This window comes from Balaenoptera ricei, chromosome 12, assembly GCF_028023285.1.
Source record: "Balaenoptera ricei isolate mBalRic1 chromosome 12, mBalRic1.hap2, whole genome shotgun sequence".
Classification (NCBI taxonomy): domain Eukaryota; kingdom Metazoa; phylum Chordata; class Mammalia; order Artiodactyla; family Balaenopteridae; genus Balaenoptera; species Balaenoptera ricei.
In genome coordinates, this window is record NC_082650.1 from 51,318,655 (window position 1) to 51,345,337 (window position 26,683).

Here is a 26,683-nt window from a genome sequence, read left to right on the forward strand (position 1 = left end):
ATTTTCTTTCTTTTACACTGATTTACAATTTCTGAAACCATGGTTTTCCTCTCTTTCATACAGATTCTTCAAGTGGGGAGTGAAGACGCACAGATGCATACTTTATTTGCAGATTCTTTTGCTGCTTTGGGTCGTTTGGATAATATTACCTTAGTGATGGTTTTTCACCCACAATATTTAGAAAGTTTCTTAAAAACTCAACACTACCTACTGCAAATGGATGGGCCATTACCCCTACATTATCGGCACTACATTGGAATAATGGTTTGTAAACATTCAGTGAAAAATTCTTTCTGCCTGCTTTATTAATCTTTTTAAGAGATAGTTAATGCTTCAAACACAGGAATAAATCCTTATATTCTAACTTCTAATTGGATTCCTGTTAGATAGTATCTATTTTTCCTCTTTCTAAATAAGTATGCTGTCAAATATAACAGAAAAAGAAATATGTATTTACACTCTGTTGAGAACCATTTTCTATTAAATACGAGAATAAAGTAGAACACAAGATTATTTCACTGATAGTTCAGATTGACATAAGTGGTGGTACTCACGTTCAATTTATAAATAATATTCCATTGTTTTATGGTTGGCACCTTAATTGAAGTTTCTTCTTAATCTGAGGTTCTGACAGTAGGTATAAAATTTTTCTAAAGTTCAGATATTTTGATCAGATATTTTATTTGTTCTTGGGATATTTTTGAGGTGCTTTCTATAGTGTATGAATTTTTAAATGTTTATATGAAAACTTCATTTCTGTAGTATATGGAAAATTTGAAAACTTACTAATCAAAAACTTAATTAGCTGTTTTGCATATTGTAAAGAAAAAGATTTGTAGTTGTTCAAGATTTTAATATGAGTAATTAGAATAATCTTTTTGTTTTCTCTTAAGGCTGCAGCAAGACATCAGTGCTCCTACTTAGTGAATCTCCATGTAAATGATTTCCTTCATGTTGGTGGAGACCCCAAGTGGCTTAACGGTTTAGAGAATGCTCCTCAAAAACTACAGAATTTAGGAGAACTTAACAAAGTGTTAGCCCATAGACCTTGGCTTATTACCAAAGAACATATTGAGGTAAGTAGAGAATATATCTAGGGTGTCATTTAAAAAAAAAAAAAAAATTAGACTAATTTTTAGAGCAGTTTTAGGTTTACAGAAAAATGGCACAGAAAGTAGAGTTCCCATATTCTACTCCTGTCAACCATCCACCCCGCCCCCACACACATACATAGTTTCTCTATTACTAACATCTAGTATTAGTATAGTACATTTGCTGAACTGATGAATTAATAATGTCTAATTTACATTGGGGTTCACTCTTTGTGTTGTACAGTTCTATGGGTTTTGACAACTGCATAATGTCGTGTTATCCACCAATTATGGTATCATACAGAATAGTTTCACTTCTCTCAAAATCTCCTATGCTCCCCCTATTCATCTCTCTCCCCTTCCCCCTGAAACTGCTGCTCTTTTTTACAGTCTTTATGGTTTTACCTTTTCCAGACTGTCATATAGTTGGAATCACACAGTATATAGCCCTTTCAGACTAGCTTATTTGTCAATATGCATTTAAGGTTTCTCCATGGCTTTTCATGGCTTGATAGCTTATTTTTTATTGCTGAAAAATACATGTATGGATGTACCGCAGTTTATCCATTCATCTATTGAAGGACATCTTGGTTACTTCCAGTTTTTGGCAATTATGAATAAAGCTTCTACAAACATTCACATGCAGGCTTTTTGGTGGACATAAGTTTTCAACTCAGTTGGGTAAATAACTAGGAGTGTGACTGCTGGATCGTATGATAAGCTTGTGTTTAGCTTTGTAAGAAACTGTCATCCAAAGTGGCTATACCAGTTTGTGTTCCCATGAGCAATGGATGAGCATTCCTGTTGCTCCACATCCTTGTCAGCATTTGTTGTTATCAGTGTTCTGGATTTTAGCCATTCTGATAGATGTAAAGTGGCATCTTGTTGTGTTATCTTTGTAAAATACCATTTTAAACTAGTTTCGTCTGGTTCTATTTATTAATAAAGATAATAGAATAAAAGTAGATGGACATTCTCTAAAAGAATCTACCATGCAGTAGAAATTCTTAAAAATACAATATATTTTTGGTGTTGTCTTTCTCTCTTTTTAGAATATTTATTTATTTATTTATTGGCCATGCCTCAAGGCTTGTGGGATCTTAAGTTTCCTGACCAGGGATGGAACCCATGCCCCCTGCAGTGGAAGTGCAGAGACCTAACCACTGAACCTCCAGGGAATTCCCTAGAATATTTTAGATTCTTTTATGTAATTGAAGCATCTTATTATCAAGGAGATACAAGATTTGAATATGATTAATGCAATGTCTGTTATATTGTCTAGTAATATAAAATTACACAATATTATAAAATAGATAATGAAGCAGAATGGACACAGATTTGTAAGACTTTGTTTTTTTTTTTGTTTTTTTTTTGTTTTTTTTTTTTTTTCCCCATATGCCTAGTACTCACAAGACTTTGAAGAACTGTAGGCTTTACCTTGAGCATAATTTTTAAAATAAATATAATTTGATGATTTATGAATATTCAGAGTCAAGTTGTTCAAACCACTTTTTAAAAATTCCTTGAGGAGGCCTGATAATAAAGAAAAACAGGCGTATTTTACACAGTAGCTTCTACTTTAAACACAAATTCATTACATTTGGTTTGAGACTGCACTAACAACATGGTTAATGCATTCATAATCCATCATCTGAAATATGGCAACTGCTTTTAAACAAAATGTATTCTACATTTTTAAATCAGGATTTCAGAAAGTCAAAATAATAACGAATGTGTCGTTATCAGATTATGTTAAGCTCTATTTGTGAATACATATTTATAAAAATTAAATTAGCAAATTCTGGGTTCTACATGCCTCAAATTGTAATTTTATCCTAAGTTTTATATAGTAACTAATCCTGTTTTCAATAGGTTAAATACCAAGATGAACTGTATTCTTTCATCAATACCATACCCCAGTATAAAAATATGTTCTCGTTTTTTTCCCCAAGGGACTTCTAAAAGCTGAAGAGCACAGCTGGTCCCTTGCAGAACTGGTACATGCAGTAGTTCTACTTACACACTATCATTCTCTTGCCTCATTCACATTTGGCTGTGGAATCAGTCCAGAAATTCATTGTGATGGTGGCCACACATTCAGACCTCCTTCTGTTAGTAACTACTGCATCTGTGACATTACAAATGGCAATCACAGTGTGGATGAGATGCAGGTCAACTCAGCAGGAAATGTTTCGGTAAGTATCTATTATTTATTATAGGATCATCATAAGAGTAATCACAGTAATTGCTGTTATATTATTTTTTCATTTGGCTTTTAAGAAAATCTACCCTGTTAAGTCCAAAAAGATATTAGGTCCCCATGCCTGTTCATTCAGCAAGTATTTATTGACGGCCTCCAAATGCTCAGCACTAGTCTGATGCTAAGGGACATACAAAATTATAAGACCCTCTAGGAGGTTACATTTGAATACTTTTAGGATCAGAAGCCACCAACAATGTGCCCCATCAGAGCCATCTGGTATTGAACGGCTACTGAGTGAGATGAGGGGAGACTGAGAACAGTGGAACCTGGTGGTAGAAACTTCCTGATGCTGATCACATCGTTTTGCACAGAAGAAACAGGCTGTCTTCTTAATTATTTTTTAGAAGATTTGATCAGCCTTGATCTGGAATTTCTCCTTTTAAAATACTTCTTCATGTTTTAACTTCTCACAAATATATGTAAAAGTGAATATAAATTTATTAAAATGCTTTTACCTCTATTCCTTCTCTTCTCTGGCTTTTATATTTTCTCAGTTATGTTATTCCTTTGAAACAGATCAGAATGAGTTGAATTTTCTATAAGCAAATTTTAATTCTATATATAATGAGTCAAAATTCCCTGTGCATTCTTTAGCTGTAGTGAAAGAGCAAAGGGTTTATATTTCCAAATTGAAATCACAGAAACAACATTACAGCCTTCTGAATACTTTGCACAGATTTTCTCAGTTGTATTATTACTTTTAAACAGATTTGGACAGGTTGAATTTATATATTTGACTTTAACGTGTATTTGACTGTTAACATATATTTGACTGTGGGCAAGTTATCTAACCTGTCTGAGCCTCCATTCTTTCATTTCTAAATAAAGGTCAAACACACGGTTATTGTAAAGTTTAAATGAAATGTCTGTAAAGAGGTAAAAGGCCTACCTAGTACAGTGCTTGGCATTTATCAGGTACTAAATAAGAGGTAGCATTTACATATGGTGAGATTAGCCCAGGAGGGAAAATCATGTTCCCAAGGTTGATCACTGTGCTGTGCTGGCAAGGCCCAAGACCATCAGTTCCACCCTCTGTTGAGCTATCTGGATTGTTGTTAGAGGCCTGCATATGGCCACTGATTATTTATCAAAGCTTAAAGGTTATGAGATGGTCTAAGAGAGAGTACATGAGTTGCTAGGATGCTTAGAGTTGGATTGTTGTCCTTCCCCACCTTTGACTTAGTACAAGGCTAAAGAAAAAGTACTGTTCCTAGTTATCGCTCTATTAAATGAGATAATAGTGAAATAATCAAATTTTTAAAAACTTCCCTAGTAGATAAGCTCCCTGTTCCCAGGTGTTGAGCATTTTTTAGCAATAAATATTTTTAAATTAAGGTATGTACCTTGTTTTTTTTAGACATAATGCTATTGCACACTTAATAGACTACAGTATAAACAGTATAGCGGACAGTATAGTACAGTACAGTATACAGTATAATGTACAGTACAGTATAGTGTATTTTTGGCTGCATTGGGTCTTTGTTGCTGCTCGTGGGCTTTCTCTAGTTGCAGCGAGCGGGGGCTACTCTTGGTTGCAGTGCGTGGGCTTCTCGTTGAGGTGGCTTCTCTTGTTGCGGAGCATGGGTTCTAGGCGCGTGGGCTTCAGTAGTTGTGGCATGCTGGCTCAGCAGTTGTGGCTCGTGGGCTCTAGAGCAGAGGCTCAGTTGTTGTGGTGCACGGGCTTAGCTGCTCCACAGCTTGTGGGATCTTCCCAGACCAGGGCTCGAACCCGTGTCCCCTGCATTGGCAGGCAGATTCTTAACCACTGTGCCACCAGGGAAGTCCCTAAACATAACTTTTTATATGCACTGGAAAACCAAAAAATTCATGACTCGCTTTGTTGCAGTGGTGTGGAACTGAACCCACAATATACCTGAGATATGCCTGTCTATTGACAACATGCCCAGTGTACACAGTTGATGCAAAACCACTTATACTTTGTGTACCTTATTTAACTGATTGAGCAAATAAAAGGTTAACTCTTAAATATTCAGTTGTTTTAAATTGACTAGTGTTAAATTTTAATTTTTAAAATTTAGCATTGATAGTAATGATATTACTAATTTTAGTGATAAAAGGTAAAACATTAGAATGTGTTCTTAAAATCATTTTTCTCTTATATTTTAAAATTTAAATATCTGTATATATAATAGGCCAAAATAATTGTTTTTGATTCATTCATGTGAATTAAAGTTATAAGAAGATCTACTTTTCTTATATTGTATTAAGATGCAAATTCTTATGAAACAGACTTAATAAAATTCAAAAATTTCATTCCGTGTCTGACATATGTAACCTTAATTGCACTTTCTTTTCAGGTAAGTGATTCCTTCTTTGAGGTCGAAGCCCTCATGGAAAAGATGAAGCAGTTACAGGAATGTCGAGATGAAGAAGAGGCAAGTCAGGAAGAGATGGCTTCACGTTTTGAAATAGAAAAAAGAGAGAGCATGTTTGTCTTCTCTTCAGGTAAAAGCAACGATTACATAGTCAATAAAATGTCTATTGTGTCCAAAAATAAAAGCCCAATTTTTTAATTTAAGAGAATTTAAATAAAAGTATCCTTTTTTTATTGGAATATAGTTGATTTACAATGTTGTATTAGTTTCAAGTGTACAGCAAAGTGAATCTGTTATACATATACATATATCCACTTTTTTTTCAGATTCTTTTCTCATATAGGTCATTACAGAGTATTGAGTAGAGTTCCCTGTGCCATACAGTAGGTCCTTATTAGTTATCTGTTTTGTATATAGTAGTATGTATATGTCAATTCCAATCTCCCAGTTTATCCCTCCCCCCTTTTCCCCCCAGTAACCATAGATTTGTTTTCTACATCTGTGACTCTATTTCTGTTTTGTAAATAAGTTCATTTGTACCACTTTTTTTAGAGTCTACGTGTAAGCGGTTACATATGATATTTGTCTTTCTCTGTCTGACTTAACTTCACTTAACATGATAATCTCCAGGTCCATTCATGTTGTGGCAAATGACATTATTTTGTTCCATTTTATGGCTGAGTAACATTCCACTGTATATATATGTACCACATCTTCTTTATCCACTCCTCTATTGATGGACATTTAGGTTGCTTCCATATCTTGGCTATTGTAAATACTGCTGTAATGAACATTGGGGTGCATGTATTTTCAAATTATGGTTTTCTCCATATATATGCCCAGGAGTAGGATTGCTGGATCAGATGGTAACTCTATTTTTAGTTTTTTAAGGAACCTCCATACTCTTCTCCATAGTGGCTGAACCAATTTACATTCCCAGCAACAGCTGTAGCATTTACTGTTTGAGATTTTTTGATGATGGCCATTCTGACCAGTGAGAGGTGCTATCTCATTGTAGTTTTGATTTGCATTTCTCTAATAATTAGTGATGTTCAGCATCTTTTCATGTGCTTTTTGGCCATCTGTATGCCTTCTTTGGAGAAATCTATTTAGATCTTCTGCCCATTTTTGGATTGGGTTGTTTTTTTGATACTGAGCTGCATGAGCTGTTTGTATATTTTGGAGATTCTTTGTCAGTTGCTTCGTTTGCAAATATTTTCTCCCATTCTGTGGGTTATCTTTGCTGTGCAAAAGCTTTTAAGTTTAATCCAAATATGTCTTTCCTTTTAGAAAGGTTATTGCATAGGTAGTCCTACTTCTAGAAAAGGAAGTTATAGTGAAAACAGCACTAGACTAAGAGCGAGGACATTCGATTTGGGTTCTAATACTACAATCACTTCTAATAAACTTTGTGAATATAAGTCATTTAACATTGGGTGCTTTTCTTCCTTTTTTTTTTTTTTTCTATCTTTTTTTTTTTTAACTTATTTATTTATTTATTTATTTATTTTTGGCTGTGTTGGGTCTTCGTTTCTGTGTGAGGGCTTTCTCTAGTTGCGGTGAGCGGGGGCCACTCTTCATCGCGATGCGCGGGCCTCTCACTATCGTGGCCTCTCTTGTTGCGGAGCACAGGCTCCAGATGCGCAGGCTCAGCAGTTGTGGCTCATGGGCCTAGTTGCTCCGCGGCATGTGGGATCATCCCAGACCAGGCCTCGAACCTGTGTCCCCTGCATTAGCAGGCAGATAGATTCTCAACCACTGTGCCACCAGGGAAGCCCTGTCTTCTTTAAAATGAGGAAATTGCATTTAAAGGCCTGAGATTGCTTCCAGCTTTAAAATTCTATGATTTGTGAAAAGGAGCTACTTATTAGATAACTAACAACAACGTAAATCCTTTATGTTTGGCCTTTATCAAATGTAGGCTATAGGATTTAATATGTAAACCAGATAATTTAAAGGAAAAAAGTTAATAAAGTGTGTCACTGTATTTTGACAATAATAGAGTGGGACAAAGAGTATATGTTAAAAGCAAGTTTCTTAATAGCAAAGAAAAAATCAAATTTGTATAAATGGAGGTTGGATGTTAGCTTGAGGAGAAGTCTTTGATTTTATTTACTTGAAACTATAATCTCATCGACTCCTAAACATGAAGATAATCTGAAAAGGCTTAGAGCAGTGCAGGAAACATTGTAAAAACAATGACGCACAGAACCTCTTTCCTTTATTCATCATTTTAGAATTGTTTCTAGGACCTTCGAGCTGTTAAAGAGATCATTTTATATATTGTGTGATATTAAAAATATTCCAAGTGCTAAAGTTAAAAATAGTCCAAGTGCTAAAGTTTAGAGCACAAAGTTTAAAGTTTATATTTGTTATCACCATAAAGATTATTCAAAGGGGTGTTCATACTTGGAGTACATACTTTTCAGTAGAACCTAGTATCTATAAACTACAGTGGGGACACAGAGGGAGAGAGGATCTGTGAAAGAGAGGAATGAAAAGCATAGAAAATTCAACCATGAGTATTTTTTTAATTACAGAGAATCTACTTTTATTATATTCCATTTACTCGTAAGTAGGCTATTTCTTATAGTTTTAAGACTTTATTTTAGTTGATATTGGTTACTCAGTGTCAGAGAAAGGGTAATCCTGTTTTTACTTGTTATACGTAAAATGAATTTTAACTAGCATCCTGTTTTTGAAAGGCTTTCAGTGGTTTTTTTAAAAAATTATTTCAGATGATGAAGAAGTTACACCAGCAAGAGATGTATCTCGTCACTTTGAGGATACTAGTTATGGGTATAAGGATTTCTCTAGACATGGAATGCACGTCCCAACATTTCGAGTCCAGGTAAAATGACAACTTGTTGTATGTACGTGCTTGATTAGAAATATCTCAGTCTGACTTAAAATAAGAAAGAGCCATCTGGATTTGAGAACAGAAAGCGATGCAGAGAAAAATAACTTTTCTACGTACACGTAATTCCCTTAGGTATGTTTATTATATTGTTAAAGTTCATAAACCAGTTGCTCAGAATTCAAAACACATTCACCCATAAAGCAAAATTACAATAGTGGTTAGGTTCCCAGAGATGGTATGCAGAAACCCAGTTAAAGTTCCTACTATAACTAAACAATAAATAATAGTTGTGTTTGAACCTAGCTTGCATTTATAGCATTGTTTTACTGAGCCCCGGTGTTAAAGTGAGGTGATTTCTGCCCTGATATGCACCAGGCCTGAGTGACAAGAGAAATGTCCTCACAGCATCTCGGCATTATGTGTGTGTGGGTGGAGGGAAAGAGGATGAGAAAGAGTGAAAAATTTGCTTAAATTAGGACTATTAGGGAAAGCGGATTTTTTGTTTTCTTTTTAATTTGGGTGAGTTCTTACAGATACCATAGAAAATAAACCATGATTACAATAACCTAATTCCCTTTAAAATATGAACTGAATGTCATTTGAAGCAATGAGAATTTTTAAAGCTTTCAAATTTAAACCTTAAAGAGGATTCACATAAATAAATCTTATTCCAAAATTACTTAGCACCCATCTCTTAGAATAAATAAAGTTACTGGGGTAGGGAGTAGAATTATTGTTGGTAGACCCAGTTTGTTTAGCTCCATAATCGTTAACTTTGAAATACACAGTAAAACTTCCCAGTACAATTCTGTATATACTGAGCCCATGGAAACTTAGGGACCTCGTCGTCCTCCAGGATACCAGGCTCCTTCTCTGTTTTCGCTTTGGCAGGAGGCACTGTGCTAAGTGCTTTGCAAGTATATCTCAGGGGTAACAATTGCTGTATCTTCTAGTTCCAGAATAAAAGTTGAGAATCATCAATTAGCAAACATTTATCTATTCTGTGCTCTAGTTTTGTAAGACTGCTTCCAATCCGTCAGTAGAAACATACTGTAGTGTAAATGTTTTTCTTAAACAGTCTGTTATATATTTAATTTAGATAGGTAAATATATAATTCAGATGAGTTGATATTCCCAACTTACCCAATTATTGTGCAGGGGCTATTATAACTCTTTTACCAGAATTATGAAAGTATTTGAGAACTATGAGATTTTTTTTTTTCTTTGCTCAAGGAACTAACATATTGTTTAAGGAGACAGAATTAGGCACAAGGAAAGAATTATAGAATATTTTACATGCTAGTGAAGTTGTGTCATGAAATATAATAGATTACAATTGAGATCATGTGGACTGGAAAATTTTTTGGAGGGAGATTAGGATTTGAGAGATTTGAATGGTTTAAAAGCATGGGCATTGTAAGCAGAGGAGACTAGGTAATAACTGAGCATAGGTTGAGGGAAGGGATCATAAACTGACTGGGCTGCTAAGACCTTCAAGCAAAGGATTAGTGGGAAGGTAGTTTAAAATTGATCAGATTTGTAGGTGATGATCAGATTTGTAGGTTTTGACCATAGTGATGGCATAATATCAAAGAGGTGTTTTAGGAAAATAAATATGGGAGTAACATTGAAGTGGGGGCTTATTAAGTTTTGCTTGAGATGGAAAGAAAGGAAGCAGGGAGACTTTAATTTGGGAAAACTAATTAGGAGACACAATTAATAGGGCTGAGAATCAGAGGTGGGTAGGAGGAAAAAGAATGAATGATGGATACCTTGAATTAAAAATTTACAAAGTTTGAGGACCATCTGAATGCCTGCAGCAATAGAAAAGGAGAGTGGCCTCCCAAGATGGGTCATCTCTGGAGGCTGACGGGGGAAACTGAGAGAAAGCTGAATATGGGTGAGCTGTGTGTAAGGGGAAGAGATTCCACTTGTTTTTTTTTTTTTTTTAAACAATTGTTTTTTTTTTTTTTTAATTTATTTATTTTATTTATTTATTTTTGGCTGTATTGGGTCTTCATCGCCACGTGTGGGCCTTCTCCAGTTGCGGCCAGCAGGGGCCACTCCTCGCTGCAGTGCGCGGGCCTCTCATCGCGGTGGCCTCTCCCGCTGTGGAGCACGAGCTCCAGGCACGCAGGCCTCAGTAGTCGCGGCACACGGGCTCTAGAGCACAGGCTCAGCAGTTGTGGCGCATGGGCCCAGCTGCTCCGCAGCACGCGGGATCTTCCCGGACCAGGGTTGGAACCCGTGCCCCCCGCATCGGCAGGCGGACTCCCAACCACTGCACCACCAGGGAAGCCCTCCACTGGTTTTTAAACTCGCTGAGTTACAAAACGTAACTTTGCATGTTGCAGTATAGAAATTGAAAACATCAAACTGGAATGCAAGTGAAACTGAGAGCTAGGGATGTACTAGAAAGACAGTGGATTTTAGCTGCCAGTACTTTCACTGCACCGAAGAGCGACAGACATAGAACTATAGTTGGCCACATTTTAATTATTCACATTTGTTCTGTTCTGTGTATTTAGGACTATTGTTGGGAAGACCATGGTTATTCTTTGGTAAATCGTCTTTATCCAGATGTAGGACAGTTGATCGATGAAAAATTTCACATTGCTTACAATCTTACTTATAATACAATGGCAATGCACAAAGATGTTGATACCTCAATGCTAAGACGGGCTATTTGGAACTATATTCACTGCATGTTTGGAATAAGGTTAGTCTGTTTTCTTATGTTTATGAAGAGGTATTTTCCTTTAGCCTAAATTATTCAGGTGTTTGGAACACATATGCACAGACATACATTAACATACTCAAAACCATCCCCTCCCCAATAGCTTATTTTTATGCATTTTGTGCTTCAAAAACTTGATTTTTTGCAGCTTGGTGTGTTTTCTCTTGCCTAGCTAAGCAGGAGGGAGAGTTAGGAATGCTGACAAGAGTTAAATAACAGATGCCTCCAGGGAAGAGGAGAGCAAGCAAGCTGGTCCAAGAGCATAGAGGAAGAGGCAAAGTTTGTCTCTGAACATTTATGGTATCTTTTCCCTTTGTATCATCTTTTATCTCCTGACACCCTCATACTTCTACCTTCATGGAACTTAGAACTCTTACAGTACCCTTCTAAAGAGTACCTACTCCCATGATACTTCATCAAAATACAAAACTTTCATATCCTGTTAGGTATTCAGCCCCATTTATTATGCTACATAGGAAACACAGCCATCATAAACCACCTTCTAACATACACAAACAACCATGCTGTGGTACTTTCTGATTATTTTAGCTGTAAAGTCAGACTTTCTCTTGCTTCTTCACTTTATCAGTAGCCAGGCTATGACTTTAGACTCCTGAATGGTTATATAGGACCCGCTTTACAAGAGCTTTCTTCCTTTTCTACTAAAAACCAAATAGGAGACTTCAGTTCTAGGAACTATCTGCCAGTGGGGCAGAGGAGACATTGGTGCCTACGACCATCTTGGCTTAGCCTTTCCTAAGTGTAGACACTGATTCTTTCCTCTCAGACACCTCTCCCCCCTTTTTTCTCATCTGACCCCAAGAACTCCTGGAAACATAAGAAAAAATATTTATTTACACAAATAGATTATAATTTGTATATCATGTAATAGTATCAATAGGTATTATTGTCTGATTAATTTGTTAATTTCTTAATATCAGCAATACTCAAACTTTGTTTCCAGAATTTGTTCCTCAGTGTGGTTGCTTATTCATGATTGTAAATATATACTGTTGCTTGGGCACTGGCAATTTTTTTGTTCATCTAACTTCTCTGTTTCTTACCCCTGTATACTCATTCATCCACCCCCAATGAAACATTGTAAAGCTGTCATTTTGGGGGACAGCTACCTACACAAAGAGGGGGAAATAAATAATACAGCATTTACTATTGATGTCTGTACTTCCATAAGAAGAAAACAGACTATACATCAAAAATATAGTAATTCTCACATTGTCTTTTAACAGATATGATGACTATGACTATGGTGAAATTAACCAGCTATTGGATCGTAGCTTTAAAGTTTATATCAAAACTGTTGTTTGCACTCCTGAAAAGGTTACCAAAAGAATGTATGATAGCTTCTGGAGGCAGTTCAAGCACTCTGAGAAGGTAAGTACCTATTGTGTTTACTCTAACTTAGCAGTGATCCTTATTCTCCTTCACCTAATCTAATGGGTCTCAAACCCCTTCTATCACCTCTACCGACCCAGAGAAGAACATTCCAGATCAGCTGTCTCAGATACCGCTTGGAAGGGGGAACCTCATTATGGTTTAAAGTAAAAGAATAAAGACAGGGAGAACAGGTGTGCTGGCCTCTCCTCAAAGTGCTGGCATCACTGTAACTGCTTAGGAGAAAGAAGAGGGTGTTTGTGAATGATGATTTGGCGGGGAAGTTGTTATTCTAACAAACCTTCAAGAAGAGACAAACCTTCAAGAAGAGATGTGATCGAATATAAATATAAGCTCAAAACATCTATCCAAAAAAGCTGGTCTTCACAGCTCAGCAAAGACCATTATGATGGTAACAGCTCAGACAGCTTTTGTTTTGAGAAACTGATGTTATCCAGTGGCACACAGAAAACATTTCTGGTGTTTATTAGATGCACTGAAACTGATTGTGAATGTTTATAACCCTCTCTTCTTTTTTTTTTGCATCTTTATTGGAGTATAATTGCTTTACAATGTTGTGTTTCTGCTGTATAAGAAAGTGAATCAGTTATATGTATACATATATCCTCATTGAACCCTATCTTAAATGATAATGTGTTTTATATTCAGGTTCATGTTAATCTGCTTCTTATAGAAGCTAGGATGCAAGCAGAACTCCTTTATGCTCTGAGAGCCATTACCCGCTATATGACCTGATGCCTTTCCTCCATTAAAGAAGATGAACGATCAGCAGATATATAGTCCTACAAGGGGAAGGTACTAAGCCCCAGGACCAATGGTAGATAAAAGAATTCAGAAATCCATTGTGCCATGATTCCTTTAGTTTCTGCTATTTTACTGTGGAAATGCCACTGCTGGCACAAGCAGTGAGGGCTTGGCAGCTTCAAGTTTAGAGCTGTGAAGAAGGGCTGCTGTTCACAGTATTTTGCTTTTTGACAGTACAAGATGCTGTATAACTTTTAATACAGCAAATAGTAACTCTCAAAATCCTGTTGCTTTTATGTTAAAAAAATAACAATTGGAGCATGCAAAGAATGGGACTTTGATAATGACGTAAGCTTTTATACTGATACATAAAGAATTTTAGATATTGGTGCTGCTATTCCTGCTGGTGGAATGAATAGAGTGGCTGTTCCAGTTAAGCTATTAGTAATAAAGTGAACACTGCTACTATCTGAGCCTACATACATAATTTTTGTGGTTTCAAATTAAACTTGCATATGTGTTAATTTTTTTTGCATCTAAAATTACTCACAGCTCGGCAAAGACCATTATGATGGTAACAGCTCATTTCTTTCATATAGTTTTTTAATTCAGAGTTATTGGATGATATTAAATTACAGTGGCATTCTTAAAGATTTTCTTCAAAAAGCAATCTTAAATGAAAGTGTGTAAATTATAAGAAAAGCTGGCTACCTTTTAATATGCTGTTTCCCAAGATTCTCTGACACTGGAGGGCAGCTGTCTTGTACAGTATTTTTGTTTCCAGCACCAAAGTTATGAGAAATATTGCTGTAGACTGCTGCGCAGTCCCAGGTGCATTCTGCCCCTCTGCTCCTGCCCACCTTATGGTCCCCACTTCAGAGGTTGTACAGCTCCTTAAATAATAAAGCTGGAAAATATATTTAGTCAGGTTATCAAATTTGATTTACAAAAATGCTAGCTTTGTTTGAAATGCAAACAGGGTTGAAAAAAATGTATTAAGTACTTGGTATTCTGGAGGCGTGAATTGCTTTTGAAGTCTGTCAGTATTATTGGTATTTTTCAATAAAGAATAATTTTTCTCCAATTTTTTTTGCTGTCTCAGTCTCTTAAAAAGTCATGACTTCACAATCGGTAACTATTCTGTTTCTTTTGACTTTTTCATTAGCCATCACACTTAAATAATTCTGTAATCAGATGAGAGACTATTAAATGGCACTCTTGAAGTCACTTTGAAAGATATTAAGAAGTTTTATTTTGGAAATAACTGGTACAGCCCCATGCCTTGTCCATTTTGAACTGAGGTGGCTAATTAGGGAGCCACTACAGAACAAAAAATGACACTGTCAAACAATTAGAAATAGCTCTAAATTTAATCAAAGCTGTCGTAATAACTCTCTTACTCATCGAAACATTTATTGAGCTCCATCTAGTGCCTATAAATTTATAGTGTGGGATGGGAGGCACAGTTTTGAATGGAGGTGATGTACTTACCTTCACGGCTGTACACCCTACTGAGAAGATAAGGCTATCACCTTAGATAAAAATTATCTTCAATATATTTAAAGAAATATATAAGCCCATTTCTAGTCAGCTTACAATAATATACAAATGGTCTTACCCACTGAAGTTGCATCATGCCTCTGCCCTTTTCTGTCTGCTGCTGGGTTTTTTCATCATAGCAATACAGGTGAATCCAACAAGTAAAGTTGCACTGGATTTAGTTAAATTTTTACTCATTCTGCTGCTGCTCTTTGTTCTTTGCACTTGCTCTTGAAAATACAAAATTTCTCATAGAGGTTCTAATCAGTAGTAGGATGATCACAAAACAAGATAAACTGAATTCATTATCTTCTTTCACTGAAGCTTATAAACTACTTACAAATCACGATTCGAAATTTTAATGAGTAAAAAAGTGTGCTTATACCTAAAGTAATAAAGGCATGCCTGTGATACAAAGTTAATGTTTCAGTACCTCCCATTTAACAGGTGTTTCTTATTACTCAATGTTTTCTCAAAACTAAACAATAGGATTTCTAATGTCACTATAATCTTTGAAACTAATAGTTTCCAAAATAATTGGGGATGGTAAAATAGAATACACTATGGAATACCAAAACTCTCCCCCACAAGAGGAATTTTTTTTCTTAAATAATCATGAATAGATTTCTGGTTGAGGTTTCCAAGATTCAATTTTTAAATCAGTTTTTTGGTAAAAATTGGGGAACTTATTTATTAGGTGAAACTTAATTCAGTATCTCTTACTATAAGAATGAGATTAAATTCTAAACATTTATGTATTTACCACAGTTATTAACTTCATATAAATAGTGGTGATATTTTTAACTTAAAATTCATTTAAGAGTTAAGAGATTTTTAATTCTTCTAATGGTTTACCTATTTCAAATTATTTTGATAACAGACCATTGGTAGATAAGTAAATAAATAAAACTTGTTGGATAAGCATGTTTTCCAAGCACATTTCACTCATTAAGATACTCAGATTTTGTCACATATTTGTGACTAGTGAATATCAAGGGAAAGCAAAAGGCAGGTAGATGGTGAGTGACATCACCAATGAAGCTCCAGGTCCTTGTTCCCCATGGAGACACTGAGCTAACAACAATATAAGGACCAAAATACATTGTGAGAACTCTAGAAACCCCTTGGGAAGCTATAGCTCAGGCAAACACAAAACCAGGAGAAGGCTGCGCCAAAAGGTGTAAGAAAATTTGGGGCATTTTGCTTGTCCTAGCCCTTCCCTTTGCCTGGCACAGCATGATGCAATTGAGAGGAAACCCCCAATTCGTGGCTCCTCCCTCGGGACAGAAAGGAAAAAGGTGAACTTGTGCCCAATATTCAGGCTTGTCTGGGGGCTGTTTGAGGGACTGAATTCTGTCTCACCTGACTTGGAGCACTAGTGGGAGTGGTAGCATGGTTTGGATGCTGGTTGTGGGCCACTGAAGACAGAAGTGAGCATAGAGGTGCATTAGAGCAGCAGGGAGTCTACAGTTCTGTAGGCAGGTGCAGGAGATCCAAGAGAGTACAGCCAGGAATAAAACAGAAATTGGAACAGGAAGCTCCTGAGAAGAAAGAGACAAGCCTCTTAGGGAAATTAAGACAGTTAAAAGCAGATATATATCTTGGAATAAAAGCATACACACATGCCCAAAGAAGATACGTCCCTGGAAGTCGCTATTTTTCAAATGCCCAAATCTCAACAAAGTTCACAAGATATATAAATAAACAGAAGAATGTGGCAAAATCTAAGAAACAAATCTAGAGAAACCAACCCTAAAGCAATGCGGAAATCTGATTTACCTAACAAAGAATTGTAAACAGTTGTCTTAAAGATGCTCAATGAACTAAAAAAGAACAAGACTGACAAACCAGGAAAATGATGCATGAACAAAATGAGAATGTCACTAAAGAGACAGAATAAAGAAGAATCAAATTCTGGAGCTGAAGAATACAATAACTGAATTAAGGGAAAAAAAACTAGAGTTCAACCGGAGATTTGATCAGAGAGAAGAATTAATCAGTGACCTTGAAGAGTTACTGATATTATCAATAACTTTGGAGTTACTATTAATAACCTTGGAGGTTATTTGATATTATCAAGTCAGAGGGACAAAAAGAGAAGTGAAGAAAAGTGAAGAGAGCCTAAGGGAGTTAGGGGGACATCAATAACAGTGGGGAGTGGGCAGAACTGTAAAGGAATGGAGTTTTGTATGCAAATCAAGTTCTAATCAGCTTAAAATATTCTTATAACTTTAACATTTTTAAACATAATCCCCATGGTAACCACGAAGAAAATCTCTTTAGAATTTACACAGAAAGAAGTGAGAAGGAAATCAAAGCATGTCACTACAAAAAAAAAAAAAGTCAATGAAACACAAAGGAGGAAGAGGGGAAATGAGGTACAAAAAAGCTACAAAACTCGCAGAAAACAATTAACAAAATGGCAATAGTAAGTCCTTCCCTGTCAGTAATTACATCAAATGTAAATGGATTGAATCCCCCAATCAAAAGACATAGATTGGCCAAATGGATAAAATAAAAAAGAGGATTCAACTATATGCTGTCTATAAGAAACTAACTTTAGATCTAAGGACACATATAGACTGAGAGTGAAAGGCTGGTAAAAGATATTCCATGCAAATGGTAACCAAAAGAGAGCAGAGGTGACTATATGAATATCAGACAAAAGGGTCAATTCACCAGGAAGCTATAACAATTATAAACATATAGGCACCAAATACCTAAATATATGAAGCAAATGTTAATAGAATTGAATAGAGAAATAGCAACACAATAATAGTAGGAGATTCAATACCCACTTCCAAAAATGAATAGAACCAACAGAAGATAAATAAGGAAACAGAGGACTTGAACAACACTATAGATTAGTTGGATCTATCAGACATATACAGAACACTTAAACAACAGAAGAATATACATTCTTCTCAAGTGCACATGGAACATTCTCCAGGACTGACCACATATTAAGCCACAAAACAAGTCTTAACAAATTTAAAAGATTGAAATCATACAAAGTATCTTTTCTGATCATAATGGAATGAAACTAGTAATCGATTGCAGAAAGAAAAACTGGAAAGCCCACAAGTATGGAGAAATTAAACAACACATTCTTAAAAAGCCATTGCAAAGGAGAAATCACAAATGGAATTAGAAAATATCTCGAGATAAATTAAAAACAGAACACACCAAAACTTATGGATGCAGTACTAAGAGGGAAGTTTAGAGCTACAAACTCTTACATTAAAAAAGCAAAAAAGATCTCAAATCAACAACCTAACTTCACACATCAAGGAACTAGACAAAGAACAATCCAAACCCAGAGCTAGCAGAAGGAAGGAAACATAGAGCAGAGGTAAATAAAACAGACAACAGAAAACAATAGAAACAACAACAACAAAACAGAGTTGTTTGAAAAGATCAACAAAATTGACAAACCTTTAACTGGATTAAGAAAAAAAGAAGAATCAAATATATAAAATCAGAAATGAAAAATGGGACATTAACAACCAATGTAAAAAAAAAAAAAGGATAGAGACTATTATGTATTGGGTGGGCCAAAAAGTGCCTTCGGTTTTTTAAGTAAAAATAAAAGACACATTTTTCATTTTTACCAAGAACTTTATTGAACCATGTATTCACCCTTTTTTTTTTTTTTAATTTATTTTTGGCTGTGTGGGTCTTTGTTTCTGTGCGAGGGCTTTTCTCTAGTTGCGGCAAGTGGGGGCCACTCTTCATCGCGGTGCACGGGCCCCTCACTATCACGGCCTCTCTTGCAGAACACAGGCTCCAGACGCGCAGGCTCAGTAGTTGTGGCTCACGGGCCTAGTTGCTCCACGGCATGTGGGATCTTCCCAGATCAGGGCTCGAACCCGTGTCCCCTGCATTGGCAGGCAGATTCTCAACCACTGCGCCACCAGGGAAGCCCGTACTCACCCTTTTGTTCCACTTCCTTCTGCCATTTTTCAGGCAACTTCATAATTCCATCTTCCCAAAACTTTGTAATCTTTTTTTAATATATTTTTTAAATTATTTATTTATTTATTTATTTTTGGCTGAGTTGGGTCTTTGTTGCTGTGTGTGGGCTTTCTCTAGTTGTGGCGAGGGGGGGCTACTCTTCATTGCGGTGCACAGGCTTCTCATTGCGGTGGCTTCTCTTGTTGCAGAGCGCGGGCTCTAGGCGTGTGGGCTTCAGTAGTTGTGGCTCGCAGGCTCTAGAGCGCAGGCTCAGTAGTTGTGGCACACGGGCTTCGCTGCTCCGCAGCATGTGGGATCTTCCCGGACCAGGGCTCGATCCCGTGTCCCCTGCATTGGCAGGCGGATTCTTAACCACTGTGCCACCAGGGAAGCCCAACTTTTATCTTTTTGAGCAAAGAACTGTTCCAGGTGCCTTTTAGAGTCCAAAATTTCAAAAAATTGAAATTTTTTCCATTAAGAGAATTTTGTAAAGAGCAAAATAAATGGAAGTCCAAAGGTGCAATGTCTGGTGAATACAGCAGACGAATCAGAACTTCCCAGCCAAGCTGTAACAGTTTTTGCCTGGGCATCAAAGAAACATGCAGTCTTGCGTTATCCTGATGGAAGATTACGCGTTTCCTGTTGCCTAATTCTGGACGCTTTTCGTCAAGTGACGCTTTCAGTTGGTTTAGTTGGGAGCAGTACTTGTTGGAATTAATCGTTTGGTTTTCTGGAAGGAGCTCATAATAGAGGACTCCCTTCCAATCCCACCATATACACAACATCGCCTTCTTTGGATGAAGACCAGCCTTTGGTGTGGTTGGTGGTGGTTCATTTCACTTGCCTCATGATCTCTTCTGTTACACATTGTTGTACAGTATCCACTTTTCATTGCCTGTCACAATTTGTTCTAAAAACAGAATGTTTTCATCACATTTCAGCAGAGAATCACATGCAGAAATATGGTCAAGAAGGTTTTTTTCGCTTAACTCATGTGGAACCCAAACATCAAAGCAATTCACATAACCAAGCTGGTGCAAATGATTTTCAGTGCTTGATCTGGATATTTTGAGTATGTCGGCTATCTCCCACCAGGTATAACATTCATTGTTCTCAATTACTGTTTCAATTTGATCGCTATCAACTTCAACTGGTCTACCCGACCGTGGAGCATCGTCCAGCGAGAAATCTCCAGCACGAAACTTCGCAAACAACTTCTGACACATTCAATCAGTCACAGCACCTTCTCTATAAAGTGCACAAATCTTTTTGTGCGTTTCAGTTGTGTTTTTACCTTTCTTGAAATAATAAAGCATAATATGCCGAAAATGTTGTTGTTTCTTCCATCTTCAACATTAAAATGCCTATACAAAAATTCACCAATTTTGATAAGTCTTTTTTTAAATGCATGCCGATATGACAGCTGTCACATACAATCTAATAAAATTGTTTCGAATGACGTTAAAAACAACTAAGTGCTACTAGAGTCATCTTATGGAAAAAAACGAATGAAACTTTTGGCCAACCCAATACACAAACTGGATAACTTAGAAACATACAACCTACCAAGACTGAATCATGAAGAAACAGAAAATCTGAACAGACCTATAACTAGTATGGAGATTGGAATCAGTAATCAAAAACTCTCAACAAAGCCCAGGACCAAATGGTTTCACGGAAAAATTATACCAAACATTTAAAGAAGAGTCAACACCAAACTCATCCAAAAAATTGAAGAGGGAACACTTCCAAACTCATTCTGTGAGGTCAGCACTACCTTGAAACCAAAGCCAGACAAAGCGGCTACAAGAAAACTACAGACCAATATCTCTGATGAATACTGTTGCAAAAATCCTTAATACTAGTAAAGAGAATTCAATAGCACATTTAAAAAATGAAGATATATTCCTGAAATGCAAGGATGATTCAACATATAAAAATTGATCAGTGTAATACACCATGTTAACAGAATGAAGGGGGGAAAAACACATGATCATATCAATTGATGCAGAAAAATCATTTGGCATAATTCAACACCCTTTCGTGATAAAAAATACTCAACAAACTAGGAGTAGAAGGAAACGATCTCAATGTAATAAAGGCCATATGTGAAAAGCCCATAGCTAACATCATATTCTGTGAAAGACAAAGCTTTTCCTCTAAGATCAGGAACAAAACAAGGATGCCTACTCGCACCACTCATAGTACCAGAAGTCCTAGCCAGAGCAATTAGGCAAGAAAAAGATGTCCCAATTAGAAAGGAAATGTAAAATTATCTCTGTTTGCAAATGACATGATCTTATATATAGAAAACCCTAAAGATTCCCCCCTCACACACACACACACACAATAAAAAATTAAATTTAAAAACCTGTTGGAACTAAAATATTCAGCAAAGTTGCAAGATACAAAATCAACACACAAAATCAGTTGCATTTTTATACACTAACAATGAGCAATCTAATAAGGAAACTAAGGCAACAATTCCATTTATAATAGCATCAAAAAGAATAAAATACTTAGAAATAAATTTAACCAAAGGAGTTTAAAGACTTGACACCGAAAACTACAAAACATTACTATAAAAAACTAAAGGAGACACAAATAAATGGAAAAGGACCATTCGATGAGGAAAGGACTGTCTTTTCAACAAATGGTTCTGGAAAAACTGGATATCCACACGCAAAAAAAATGAAGTTAGACATTTACCTTACAACCATACACAAAAACTAAAATGGATTAAAGACCTAAATGTAAAAACTAAAACTTTAAAACTCCTAGAAGAAAACATAGGGGACAAAGCTTCAGGACACTGGATTTGGCAATGATTTATTCGACATAAGACCAAAAGGCAACAGAAAATATAGACAAATGGAACTACATCAAACTTACTTCTGTGCATCAAAGGGCACAATCAACAGTAAAAAGGTAACCTACAGAATGGGAGAAAATATTTGTAAATCATGTATCTGACAAAGGCTTAATATCCAGAATATATAAATAACTCCTTTAACTCAACAACTACCACCAAAAAACAATAAAACAAACCAAAAAAACCCCACAAATAGCCTGATTAAAAAATGGGCATCTTACAGTTTTCAGAGTACAGGTCTTTTGCCTCCTTAGGTAGGTTTATTCCTAGGTATATTATTCTTTTTGATGCGATCGTAAATGGGATTGTTTCCTTAACTTCTTTGTCTGATATTTCATTGTCAGTGTATGGAAAAGCAACAGATTTCTGTATATTAATTTTGTATCCTGCAAATTTACTGAATTTATTGATGAGGTCTAGTAGTTTTCTGGTGGCATCTAGGATTTTCTATGTATAGTATCATGTCATCTGCAAACAGTGATAATCATACTACTTCTTTTCCAATTTGGATTCCTTTTAATTCTTTTTCTTCTCTGATTGCTATGATGAGGACTTCCAAAACTATGTTGAATAAAAGTGGTGAGAGTGGGCATCCTTTCCTTGTTCCTGATCTTAGAGGAAATGCTTTCAGATTTTTACTGTTGAGTATGATGTTAGCTGTGGGTTTGTCATATATGGCCTTTGTTACGTTGAAGTATGTTCCCTCTGTGCCCACTTTCTGGAGAGTTTTTATTATAAATGGATGTTGAATTTTATCACAAGCTTTTTCTGCATCTATTGAGATGATCATATGATTTTTATTCTTCAGTTTGTTAATGTGGTGTATCACACTGATTGATTTGCAGATATTGAAAAATCCTTGCATCCCTGGGATAAAACCCACTTGATCATGGTGTATGATCCTTTTAATGTATTGTTGGAGTCAGTTTGCTCGTATTTTGTTGAGGATTTTTGCATCTATGTTTGTCAGTGATATCGGCCTGTAGTTTTCTTTTTTGTGATATCTTTGTCTGTCATCAGGGTGATGCTGGGCAAAAAGAGTGAGTTTGGAAGTGTTCTGTCCTCTGCAATTTTTTGGAATAGTTTCAGAAGAATAGGTGTTAACTCTTCTCTAAATGTTTGGTAGAATTCACCTGTGAAGCCATCTGGTCCTGGACTTTTGTTTATTGGAAGTCTTAAAATTCATGCTGATGCTGATTCAATGTCAGTACTGGTAATTGATCTGTTCATGTTTTCTATTTCTTCCTCGTTCAGTCTTGGGAGACTACCTTTCTAAGAATTTGTCCATTTCTTCTAGGTTGTCCATTTTATTGGTGTAGAGTTACTCATAGTAGTCTCTTATGGTCCTTCTGGTATTCTGTGGTATGGTATTTCTGTGGAGTCTGTTGTAACTTCTTTTTCATTTCTGATTTTATTGATTTGGGCCCTCTTTTTATTCTTGGTGAGTCTGGCTAAAGGTTTATCAATTTTGTTTATCTTTTCAAAGAGCCAGCTTTTAGTTTCATTGATATTTTTGTGTGTGTGTGTCTCTATTTCATTTATTTCTGCTCTGATCTTAATGATTTCTTTCCTTCTACTAACTTTGGGTTTTGTTTGTTCTTTATCTAGTTGCTTTAGGTGTAAGGTTAGGTTGTTTGAGATTTTTCTTGTTTCTTGAGGTAAGCTTGTATTGCTATACACTTCCCTCTTAGAACTGCTTTTGCTGCATCCCATAGGTTTTGGATCATCATGTTTTCATTGTCATCTGTCTCCAGGCATTTTTTTATTTCCTCTTTGATTTACTCAGTGATCGATTGGTTGTTCAGCAGCATATTGTTTAGCTTCCGCATGGTTGAGTTTTTGACAGTTTTTCCCTTGTAGCTGATTTCTAATCTCATAGTGTTGTGGTCAGAAAAGATGCTTGATATAATTTCAATTTTCTTAAATTGACCAAGGCCTGCTTTGTGGCTGAGTATGTGATCTATCCTGGAGAATGTTCCATGTGCACTTGAAAAGAATGTGTATTCTGCTGCTTTCAGACAAAATGCTCTATAAATTAATCAGTTAAGTCCATCTGGTATAATGTGTCATATAAGGCCTGTGCTTACTGATTTTCTGTCCCTTGATATAAGTGGGGTGTTAAAGTCCCCCACTATTGTGTTACTGTCAGTTTCTCCTTTTATATCTGTTAACATATGCCTTATATATTGAGGTGCCCCTAGGTTGGGTGCATATATATTTACAATTGTTATATCTTCTTCTTAGATTGATCCCTTGATCATTATGTAGTGTCCTTCTTTGTCTCTTGTAACAGTCTTTATTTTAAAGTCTGTTTTGTCTGATATAAGTATTGCTACTCTAGCTTTCTTTTCATTTCCATTTGCATGGAATACCTTTTTCCATCTTCTTACTTTCAGCCTGTATGTGTCTCTAGATCTGAAGTGGCTCTCTTGTAGACAGCATATATATGGTTCTTGTTTTTGTATCCATTCAGCTAGTCTATGTCTTTTGGTTGGAGCATTTAATCAATTTACATTTAAGGTAATTATCATTATGAATGTTTTTACTGCCATTTTGTTAATTGTTTTGGATTTGTTTTTGTAGGCCTTTTTTCTTTCCTTCTTCTTTTGTCCTCTTCTCTTGTTATTTGATGACTATCTTTAGTGTTATGCTTTGATTCCTTTTTCTTTTTTGTGTGTATAGATTTTTGATTTGTGGTTACCATGAGGTTTTGGTATAGCAGTCTGTATATATACATGATTGTCTTAGTTGCTGATCTCTTAGTTTCAAATACATTTTAAATAGTTGCATTTGTACTCTCCTCCCCTCATGATTACTGGTTTTGATATATTTTACATCTAATTGTTTTGCACATCTCTTAACCGCTTATTGTGGATACAGATGATTTTACTACTTTTGTCTTTTAACTTCCCTACTAGTTTGTGTGTGGATGATTTCCTATCTTTACTGTATGTTTGCCTTTACCGGTGAGCTTTTCCATTTCATAATTTTCTTGTTTCTAGATGTGGTCTTTTCTTCTCTGTCTAAAGAAGTTCCTTTAGCATTTGTTGTAAAGTTGGTTTGGTGGTGTTGAATTCTTTTAGCTTTTGCTTGTCTGTAAAGCTTTTGCTTTCTCTGTCAAAGTACAAGACCATAAACTATAAGACCATGTACTCCATAAACTATAAGATGCTGATGAAAGAAACTGAAGATGACACAAACAGATGGAAAGATATACCATGTTCTTGGGTTGAAAGAATCAATATTATTAAAATGACCATACGATCCAAGGCAATCTATAGATTCAATGCAATCCCTGTCAAATTACATTTTTCACAGAACTAGAACAAAATTTTTTAAAATTTGTATGTGAACACAAAAGACCCCAAGAGCTGAAGCCATCTTGAGAAAGAAAAATGGAGCTGGAGGAATCACACTCCCTGACTTCAGACTATACTACAAAGCTACATTAATCAAAACAGTATGGTACAGGCACAAAAACAGGCATATAGATCAATGGAACAGATCAATGGAAAGCCCAGAAATAAACCCACACATCTACGGTCAATTAACATATGACAAAGGAGGCAAGAATATACAGTGGAGAAGAGACGGTCTCTTCAACAAGTGGTGCTGGGAAAACTGGACAGATACATGTAAAAGAATGAAATTAGAACATTCTCTAATACCATATACAAAAATAAACTCAAAATGGATTAAAGACCTACTGTCAGACCTAAATGTAAGACCGGATACTATAAAACTTCTACAGGAAAACTTAGGCAGAACACTCTTTACCATAAATCACAGCAATAGTTTTTTGGATCCCTCTCTTAGAGTAATGGAAATAAAAACCAAAATAAACAAACAGGACCTAATTAAACTTAAAAGCTTTTGCACAGCAAAGGAAATCATAAACAAAACAAAAAGACAACCTACAGAATGGGAGAAAATACTTGCAAATGTGACCGACAAGAGATTAATTTCCAAAATATACAAACAGCTCATACACCTTAATATCAAAAAAATAAACAGTCCAATCAAAAAATGGGCAGAAGATCTAAACAGACATTTCTCCAAAGAAGACATACAGATGGCCAATAGGCACATGAAAAGATGCTCAATATCACTAATTATTAGAGAAATGCAAATCAAAACTACAATGAGGTATCACCTCACTCCGATCAGAATGGCCATCATCAAAAAGTGTACAAATAATAAATGCTGGAGAGGATGTGGAGAAAAGGGAACCCTCCTACACTGTTGGTGGGAATGTAAATTGGTGCAGCCACTATGGAGAACAGTATGGAGGTTCCTTAAAAAAACTAAAAATAGAGCTACCATATGACCCAGCAATCCCACTCCTGGGCATATATTTGGAGAAAGCTATAATTCAAAAAGATACACTCACCCCAATGTTCATAGCAGCACTATTTACAATATCCAAGATATGGAAGCAACCTAAGTGTCCGCTGACAGATGAATGGAAAAAGAAGATGTGGTATATATACACAATGGAATATTACTCAGTCATAAAAAAGAATGAAATAATGCCATTTACAGCAACATGGATGGACCTAGAGATTATCACACTAAGTGAAGTAAGTCAGACAAAGATAAATATAATGATATCACCTACTTATATGTGGAATCTAAAAAAATGATATGAATGAACTTACTTACAAACAGATATAGACTCACAGACACAGAAAGCAAACTTATGCTTACCAAAGGGGAAAGTGGGGTGGGAGAGGGATAACTTAGGAGTTTGGGATTAACATATACACACTACTACATATAAAATAGATAACAAGGACCTACTGTATAGCACAGGGAACTGTACTCAGTATCTTGTAATAACCTATACTGAAAATGAATCTAACAAATATATGTAT

General features: G+C 35.9%; 2 protein-coding genes across 4 annotated transcripts in view; one reads left to right on the forward strand and one right to left on the reverse strand.

The window, feature by feature from the left end:
• Positions 1 to 13,538, forward strand: part of SESN1 (sestrin 1) — a 108,404-nt gene extending 94,866 nt beyond the window's left edge. For 2 of the 3 annotated variants that reach the window (XM_059941456.1, XM_059941458.1), the window contains exons 3-10: positions 64 to 264; positions 894 to 1,076; positions 3,044 to 3,286; positions 5,673 to 5,820; positions 8,429 to 8,541; positions 11,079 to 11,269; positions 12,535 to 12,679; positions 13,349 to 13,538. In XM_059941456.1, the coding sequence (XP_059797439.1) occupies positions 64 to 264; positions 894 to 1,076; positions 3,044 to 3,286; positions 5,673 to 5,820; positions 8,429 to 8,541; positions 11,079 to 11,269; positions 12,535 to 12,679; positions 13,349 to 13,435 (1,311 nt within the window). In that variant the 3' untranslated portion in view covers positions 13,436 to 13,538. Of the gene's footprint in view, positions 1 to 63; positions 265 to 893; positions 1,077 to 3,043; positions 3,287 to 5,672; positions 5,821 to 8,428; positions 8,542 to 11,078; positions 11,270 to 12,534; positions 12,680 to 12,780; positions 13,292 to 13,348 lie in introns of those variants that run through there. The other variant, XM_059941457.1, reaches the window with a different exon arrangement.
• The window catches only part of ARMC2 (armadillo repeat containing 2), a 222,709-nt gene that overhangs the window by 4,690 nt on the left and 191,336 nt on the right, over positions 1 to 26,683 (reverse strand). The gene's annotated exons all lie outside the window — the stretch shown is intronic.